At 46.2% G+C, this 8,833-nt stretch overlaps 1 protein-coding gene across 6 annotated transcripts; it reads right to left on the reverse strand.

The window, feature by feature from the left end:
• MRPL52 (mitochondrial ribosomal protein L52) lies at positions 1–4,357 on the reverse strand. Of its 6 annotated transcripts, none has more exons than XM_006100082.3 (5): positions 4,198–4,357; positions 4,020–4,077; positions 3,879–3,946; positions 866–930; positions 1–502 (listed from the first exon to the last, which is right to left on the reverse strand). In XM_006100082.3, the coding sequence occupies exons 1-5, from the start codon at positions 4,223–4,225 to the stop codon at positions 350–352; spliced, it is 372 nt and encodes a 123-aa protein (XP_006100144.1). In that variant the 5' UTR covers positions 4,226–4,357; the 3' UTR covers positions 1–349. The 6 variants fall into 6 exon arrangements, with proteins under 6 accessions (XP_006100144.1, XP_023619463.1, XP_023619462.1 ...); XM_023763695.1 differs by lacking the exon at positions 4,198–4,357 and adding an exon at positions 1,499–1,536; XM_023763694.1 differs by lacking the exon at positions 4,020–4,077 and having other exon boundaries at positions 4,198–4,237.
• Positions 4,358–8,833: the final 4,476 nt, after the last annotated feature.

Here is an 8,833-nt window from a genome sequence, read left to right on the forward strand (position 1 = left end):
CTTTTTCATCGAAACATTTATTAAATGTGTAACTGTATGCAGACTGAGCTGTGTATAGGTTTTTCAAGGCTTGAATGGTGGCTAAGACCAAGTAAACTGCGGCCCCCTTTTCATGTTTGCAGAGCAGTAACTGCTCAAAGTTGGGCCAGTCCTAAGACCTGCAAAGGAGGGGTAAATATCCCAGAGCAAGATACCCCTGAACTGGGAGGGAGCCCGGGGTGAGGGCCTGTAGCCAGCCCTTCCAGGCAGTGCTCCTACAGCCTGTTCTTCCTGGGGTCCAAGCTCTTTTGCTCTGAAGATGGATGGGGAACAACAACAAAGGCCGGGAAAAAGAGATAGGAGTTGCTTTTTATTGACGTGGTAGTGGGCTCTTCGGAGCAGCCCCTTTAGGTTTAAGAGCATTTTTCTTCTTCTGTTCTTCTTCCTGCAACTTCTCCTGCTGCCTGAGCTGCCATGCCTGTAATCCAGCATCCATTTCCTGTGACAGCAGTACAACTCGTCTCTGAAACAGACAGGAAAACAGTGTGAATAACATCTGGGGCTTGAGCTCTGCACCATATATCCTTTCATTCACAGATCAAAGTCAGAGGTTTCAGCTGGAAAATGACACTGCTGACTGGGGAAGGGGTGGGGCCAGGTCCTGGGATGGGAAGTGGGGAAGACAGTAAAATGTGTGGCAGAATGTCTACTACCGGTTCCTGCCCTAGGAGTACCCCCTCTATTCCTTCCTTCTCACAGTACTGTTAAAACAGTGTGAGGGGTACATGTTAGCTTAGGTGTCAACACAGCTCAAGACAAATTACAGTTTAAACTTTGTCCCTCAGATTACATGCAGGTTGCCCTGGATGGGGCTCTAGCAACTCACTGCAAATTTTTCTCTTTGGGCTTGTCTTCGAAGCTGGCCTTTCATCGGAGGAGCAGGGCGGCCATCTGGAGATAGAAGTGAGAGAAAAGGCAAATGTTAGAGATGGCCTGTAGCACCTTGCGAAAACAGACAGAAATGAGGGAAAAACCAGTTTCTAGCTCCTCGCTTCCATTTCACACCCACTGAAAAATTTCCCTAAAACAAGTTCCTCATCTTCAAGGGTGAAGTATGCCAGAACCACCAAGAATAAGCTCCTGGGCATGTTCCTATTGTATTTCACTCACCCCTCATCAGCCTGGAGTTCAAGGTTCTTTGCAATGCTGAATCACCTGTTTTATCTTCATAAAGCCCCCATTCAAGCAAACTGATCACTGTTCTACTCACCTCAAATCTTTGCTAAATTCCACCTAACTCCATAACAAACACCTCTTGCCTTTCCTTCCAGGCAAATTCTCATCCTGAGGCCCACCTCAAGCCCAATCTGTCCCAGAAACCCTTCTCTAACCTCTTAAAACTCTCTTCTGAAGATTTGGAAACAGCCTAAGTGCCCATCAGCAAAGAAATGGATTAAAAAACTGTGGTACATCTACACAATGGAATACTACGCTGCTGTAAAAAAGAAGGAACTCTTACCATTTGCAAGAGCATGGTTGGAACTGGAGAGCATTATGCTAGGCGAAATAAGCCAGTAGGAGAAAGTTAAATATCACATGATCTCACTCATTTGTGGAATATAGTGAACAACATAAACTAAAGAACCAAAAGATCCAGAGACAGAGAAGCATTGAACTGACTGTTAAACCTCAGAGGGAAGGTGGGGTTAGGAGATCAAAGGACTTGTATGCATGTATATAAGCATTACCAATGGGCACAGACACTGGGGAGGGGGAGTGAGGGCATGTGCTGGGGGGTGGGAGTGGCCGGGGAGAGGTAAATGGGAGAAAAAAATAATATTGTAATAGTAATAGCTATGTACAGGTGGGGGGGGTACTTGAAATGTCAGGGGGACCACTCTATAAAGGAAAATTGTGTATGTTTCTCATCACAATAAAGAAAAAAAAGTGTATATCACTCATTTAATACTCATCTATTTGCCTTGGGACAGTTATTGTACTATTGTTTTTAACCTTATTTAGCCATCTCAAATCGTTTTGGAAAGGAGCAGAGCACTAAAGTGTTATCATTTAATTTTTAAAATGTCCATGCTTTGTTTTCCCAGCTAGACTTTAAGTTCCTTGGGATCAGGAACTAAGCTTTCACTATAGTGTAGGCACATAATAAAAATTTCATAAATATCTGCAGACTTGCTACAAACTATCTCAAATGGTTTATAATGGAGTTGATAAGAAAGGGCATTTTCAACAAAGAAATAAACAGAGTGAACTCTCCGCCCAAATGTTTGAAGGCAAGACAGGAAAGAGATATTATTTATCAGTAAAGGGAACCAGTGTTGTGTATGCCAGGTGTTTACATTGGTCGTTTCATTTTATCCTTCCAAGAACCATACGAGATAGGTATTTTTTACAGATGTGGAAACTGAGAGATACAATTAAGTAACCTGACCAAGACCCACAACCTTAGCAAATAGAGAAGCCTGGATTAAGAATCAATTCCAGCCCTAGCCAGTTTGGCTCAGTGGATACAGCATCGGCCCCCGCTGACAGAAAGTTCCTGGGTTTGATTCCGATTCCGATTCCTGTTCCGGTGAAGGGAACGTACCTTGGTTGCAGGCTCAATCCCCAGCCCTGGTTGGGTATGTCCAGGAGGCAACCAATTGATGTATCTCTCTTACATAGATGTTTCTCTCTCTCTGTCTCTCCCCTTCCCTTCCACTATCTCTAAAAAATCAATGGAAAAATATGCTCAGGTGAGGATTAACAACCAAAAAAGAATAAATTCCAGAGTCTTTCCAATATTCCATACTACTTCAAGAAGATCCTAGGCTTCCTACAGTAAATAACAAGTAGAAAAAATCTTCACCATCCTCCGATTAAGCAAAATCATACTCCTGTAAAATCCAATAGGGTATTAATACTCAGGCCTCTGTGCTGTTGAAGGGGGACTGGCCTCTGCCCTGTTCTAGTTCTGGCTTTGCTCTTACCTCGTGGGTGATCACAGGCAATTCACATTTCTAGGCCTCAATTTTCCTATCTGTAAACTGGAGTCCTATACGGGCATGAGGTGTGGCTTCAATTTTTCTAAGCTTTTCCCTCCTAGGGCTAATATTTCTTTTATTTTTATTTTACTTTGTTGTTTTTTCTTTTCTTTTTTTTTTTTTTAAGTAAAGGGAAGAGCCCGGCCTGTGTGGTTCAGTAGCTGACCATCGACCTATGAACCAGAAGGCCACGCTGGATTCCGGGGAGGTTGGATTCCTGGTCTTCAGGGCACATGCCCAGGTTGGGCTCCGTCCTCAGTCGGGGGTGCGCAGGAGGCAGCCAATCAATTATTCTCTCTCATCACTGATGTTTCTATCTTTCCCTCTCATTTCATCTCTGAAATCATAAAAAAAGTATCTTTTTTTTTTTTTTAAAATAATAAAGGGAAGAGACCTTTCTGAAGGGCGGCCACCATCCTCACTATTCACTTTTCTACTCCTCTCTCTGTGATGCTCATTTTGGCAGCCTTTCCAGGAGCTCTCCCTGCATTTGGTACCAAATTCTCAATAATGCACTCAGCACGGAGAACTTTCTAAGACCCATCCTTTGAGAAACAGGAAAGCCTGTTCATTCTCTCCCCTGGCGGGGCGGGGCCCCCCAGTCAGAACTGTCTTCTGCTGATCTGCACAAGCCTAAAAGGGCCTGTCTAGCTTTATTTCCCACCGGCCTAGTTTAATTTACAAAATAAACAACAGGGCTTCTTCCCCCTGTAAAGTTCAATACCTTGTTCACTCGGACACACCGCCACCCTCTCACCCCCGGCCCCACCCCCGGCCCCACCCGCTCCCCGCAGGGGCGTTCTCTCCGGGTGACACGGTCCGAGGCAGAGTTAACTGTCCGAGGAGATCCGCGCTCACCCGCGTACGACCAGTCTGGGAGCTCCGTCAGGGGCCCGTAGCCCGAGGGGTTGGCAGCCATGCCCTGCCTGGGAGGAGAAAAACCGTTCGGTTAGGACTCGGCACAGCTCTGGACCCCATCTTCCCCAAACCCACACTCACTGGAGTCTCCACTGGCCACCCGCCCGAGCCGCCGCGCTGCCGTGCAGCCTCCGGACACCTGCGGGGAAAGCAGGGCAGAGGGGAGAGAGAGGCCGTGCTGCCAGCCCGGGGGTCCCAGGCCCCCCGCCCCCCAGGCCCGCCGTCCCCCCGTCCCCCGCCGGCTCCCGAGCCCACTTACTAAAGAGCAGAGCACCTAGAGCAGCCATGCTGCGGGCCAGGGGCCGGAAGTGGGCGTGGCCCCAGACAGTGGGCGTGGCCTCAGTGGCCACGCGCTACTCCTCGGGGGAAGTAGGAAGCCGCCATCTTGAACCAGGTTTTCAATCACGGGCCCCGCCATCTTGGGTCGTTGTACGGAAGAGAAGGACGAAATTGCGGCTGGGACTTTGGAGCAGATCGGTCGATCATCGTATGCATCCTCGGTGGTGGAGACTCCCTCAGTGGGAGTTGTGTCCTCTGAACTGTTTCTACGACTTCCCTGCAGCGGTTCTTTGAAATTTATATTTTATATCTCGGCGGGGTACCATACACGTTACCGTATACTATCCCTCATCACTAACATATTTTTCCCAGCCGAAGAGTCAAACCTAGAGAGAATCAGAAAGTTCGGGCTTCAGTTTTCACTCATTTATCCAGCAGAGACAGTTTTTAAAGTATGCTTTTTAAAAATATATTTATTTATTGATTTCAGAGAGGAAGGGAGAGGGGAGAGAGAGAAACAAATGATGAGAGAATCATTGATCTGCTGCCTCCTGCACGCCCCCTACTGGGGATCGAGCCCGAAACCCAGGCATGTGCCCTTGACCCAATCGAACCTGGGACCCTTCAGTCGGCAGGCGGACGCTTTATCCACTGAGCCAAGCCAGCTAGGGCGAAAGTATGCTTTTATAGAATTTTTAGAGAGAGAGGAAGGGAGAGAGACATGATGGCTGCCTCCTGTATGCATCCCAACCATGTGTGCCCTGGCGGGGGTTGAACCGGTGACCTTTGGGGGCACCCCACTTATGCCCAACCAGAACCACACAGGCCAGGGCCTCCGACAAAACCGAAGAGGCCTGTGACCAGCACCGTATTCAGTGCAGGAGAGTCTATGGAGAACAAGACAGACATTATTCTGCTGGAGCTCCCAGTCTACAGAGAGAAGGCAATCATCAAGTAATCACATCGCTGTAGAATTAATTCTGAGATGAGTGCTGAAAGGGAAGTGTGTGGTGCTGGTGGACATTTAATGGAAACTTGGTCTGGAGCAGGTGGTCAAGGCTTTCTTGCGGAAGAAGTACCAAGCTAGGGTCTGACTCAGTTTTCATTAAAGCAATCAGCACACCCGGCAACAGCCTTGTGAGGTGGGTGCTAGTCAGTGGCAAATCCAGATCTGTAGCTCCTTCCTCTTTTTTAACCACTTACTTGCCTTGGGTAAGTCATCCTTAATTTCTTCATTTAAACAACTTTAGCCCTAGCTGGGTTGGCTCAGTGGATAGAGCGTCAGCCTGTCGACTGAAGGGTCCTGGGTTCGATTCTGGTCAAGGGCTCCATCCAGGTTGCGGGCTCGACCCCCAATGTGGGTTGTGCAGGAGGCAGCTGATCAATGATTTTCTCTCATCATTGATGTTTCTCTCTCTCTCTCTCTCTCTCTCTTCCTCTACCTTCCTCAATGACATCAATAAAAATATATTTTTAAAAAGTTTAATATATCACATTTGTGCAAACATTTAAAAATTTTTAATTGATCTTTTTAAAGAGAAGGGGGAGTGAGAAGAGAGAAAAACATGATTCTTGTTCCACTTATGCATTCATTGGTTGATTCTTTTTTTTAAAAAAATTATCATTTCCTTCTGCAAGACTGGGAACTTTTTCCACAGGAGGTGCCTCTGAACTGTGCTTTGAAAGAGGGGAAGGGTGGATCCTCGTTTAAGAAGTAAAAGAAGCTATTTTGATAACAATAAGAATAGTATAGGCTAGGGCTGAACCAGAAAAAGGGACGGGGACAAAAGAAACTTGGTTGTAAAACACCAGATGGATCCAAAAAACTAAGCAAGGGAAATAAGGCAATAGAGTACCATTGTTATCTTACATTCATACACTCAATTTTCACTTATCAAAAACACTGTACACAAATGATTTCTTTTTTTTTCTTCTTTTAAATATATTTCTTTATTGATTTCAGAGAGGAAGGAAGAGGGAGAGAGAAATAGAAACATCAATGATGAGAGAGAATCATTGATTGGCTGCCTCCTGCATGCCCCCGACTGGGGATCGAGCCCGCAACCCGGGCATGTGCCCTTGGCCGGAATCGAACCTGGGACCCTTCAGTCCGCAGCTGACGCTCTACCCACTGAGCCAAACCGGCTAGGGCTCACACAAATGATTTCTACCGTTTTCATAATAAACCTGTAAAGTAGGTAAGACAGTCCAGGAAGTAATCATTATACAGACTGTAGTTTTCAGAGATCAGGAAATTGAACCAAAATATGGCTGTGGATTTATTATTTTACAGTTGCAATAACCACCGAGTGACACCTTTCCTAAGCTGGGCTCCATGTGCTTTGGCAGGGTCTGAGATAGACAACTGAGGCAGACAGCACTGGAATCCCATCACATAGTTTATAGTTGGGGAATCAAGTAGTAGAAGCCAAGCATTGGAAAAATAACCTCAGTGTCCACATTCAAGATTGGCGAGAAAAGGTGACAGGCTGGCACTACCACCAATGCTATATCTTTTTTTAAAAAAAATATATATTTTTTGTTGATTTTTTTTGAGAAGAGGAAGTGAGAGGGATAGAGAGCTAGAAACATCGATGAGAGAGAAACATCGATCAGCTGCCTCCTGCACACTCCCTACTGGGTATGTGCCCGCAACCCAGGTACATGCCCTTGACCGGAATCGAACCCGGGACCCCTCAGTCCGCAGGCTGACGCTCTATCCACTGAGCCAAACCGGTCAGGGCCAATGCTATATTTTTATAATGTTTATAGAACTGAACCAGCAACATCCCTCTATTCTAGTAGCTCACACAGTAGGGGGACACCACTGATTTATAAAATAAAAAATAGGGTACATGCATTAAAGTGCACAGGTAGGGCGGACACTGAACTCCACCTGCAGAAGTGAACACGTGTAATACTTTAATAGCTATGGGAATAAAGGAGCTAGAGCTGGAGAACTCTGGGAGCAGGATAGGAAGTTTGACTAGGAGAACTGGGAAACCTGGAAGGGAAAAGGTCTTGGGAAGGAAGACAAGTTCAGCCTTTGACGTGGTTATTTTGATGTGGCAGGGTGACAACCCATGGGTTGTAAATAGCAGGAAATATGAGTGAGGATGTTGAGAAAGAGAGAGAAAACTAGTACTGACAGCTAACATCGGCCAGGCAAATTAGGTGTCTTAACCATTGTGATGAATAATGATGATGTTGGAGAAAGAGCATACATAAAGCTGCCTCATTTTGCACACTCTTCCCCTTTTTGCTTGCTTGTGACTAAATTCTAAGGTTTGGGAAATGTCTTATTTCACATTCCTTCCTTATCTTCCTTCTTAGGTCAGCTCAAGATCAAATCACTGTCATGCTCAGCAAGAAGTGTGGAAATTGCCCTCCCCAGTGTTCTTAGTGGTTAAAGAGTTGCCTCGAGCACTGAAGGGTCATGGGTTTGACTTCCGGTCAAGGACATGTACCTGGGTTGCAGGTTTGATCCCTGCCATGGCTGGGGCAACGGATATGTGTGTGTGTGTGTGTCTGTCTCTGTCCCTCCCTCCCTCCCTTCCTTCCTTCCACTCTCTCTAAAAAGCAATGGAAAAAATATCCTCGGATGAAGATTAAGAAACAAACAAAAAAGTGTGGGAATTGATGGCTAGAAACCACTGACTCACACAATACATTGCATATTATTTTATTACTTACATAATTTATTGTAACATATTCCTTTTCTTTTCCCATGGCTGTCAAATCCCTGCTAAATCAGTATGACCTGGGACTACACTACTTTTTTTTTAAAAAGTATATTTTATTGATTTTTTACAGAGAGGGAGAGAGATAGAGAGTTAGAAACATCGATCAGCTGCCTCCTGCACACTCCCCACTGGGGATGTGCCTGCAACCAAGGTACATGCCCTTGACTGGAATCGAACCTGGGACCTTTCAGTCCGCAGGCCGACACTCCATCCACTGAGCCAAACAGTCAGGGCGGACTATACTACTTTTTAAAAAAATATCTTTTCATTGATTTCAGAGAGGAAGGGAGAGAGAGACAGAAACATCAATGATGAGATAGAATCAATGATTGGCTGCCTCCTACAGGCCCCTAGCCCACAACCCCAGCATGGGGCCTTGACCGTAATCGAACCCGGACCCTCCAGTCCACAGGCTGACGCTCTACCCACTGAGCCAAACCAGCCAGGGCTACACTACTTTTCCTTGCCTGATAGCTTTGAAGTCTCTTAAGCAGCGTGTCTTTTCCCCAGACTGGTCTTGAAGGAGGGTGGCTCTGTGAATCTCTGCAGAGTAGCAATGTTGGCTTTAAAACTGCAAAGCGAGAGTGTCCAAAAGGTATACAAAAGGTAACTATTATTTATAAGTCATCCTTTAGCCTTAAAACATGTGGAAGCATTTCCAAATGCCTTTTTTTGAACCAGCCCAGCAAATCCCTCTATTGTGGGGTCCACGCTGCTTCTAAGACGCTTCAGATGAAACGTGATTTGGTGACTCGGCCTCCCGGGCACCCGCAGCCCGAACATTTTTTGTGAAGTGCTGCCTCCTGGCGGCGGCTCTGCTGCCCCACACCCATCTGGCCCGGCGGAGACCACTTTCCTTAATTTGGAAACTCG

The sequence above is a fragment of the Myotis lucifugus genome, unplaced genomic scaffold (genome assembly GCF_000147115.1).
Source record: "Myotis lucifugus unplaced genomic scaffold, Myoluc2.0 scaffold_297, whole genome shotgun sequence".
Classification (NCBI taxonomy): domain Eukaryota; kingdom Metazoa; phylum Chordata; class Mammalia; order Chiroptera; family Vespertilionidae; genus Myotis; species Myotis lucifugus.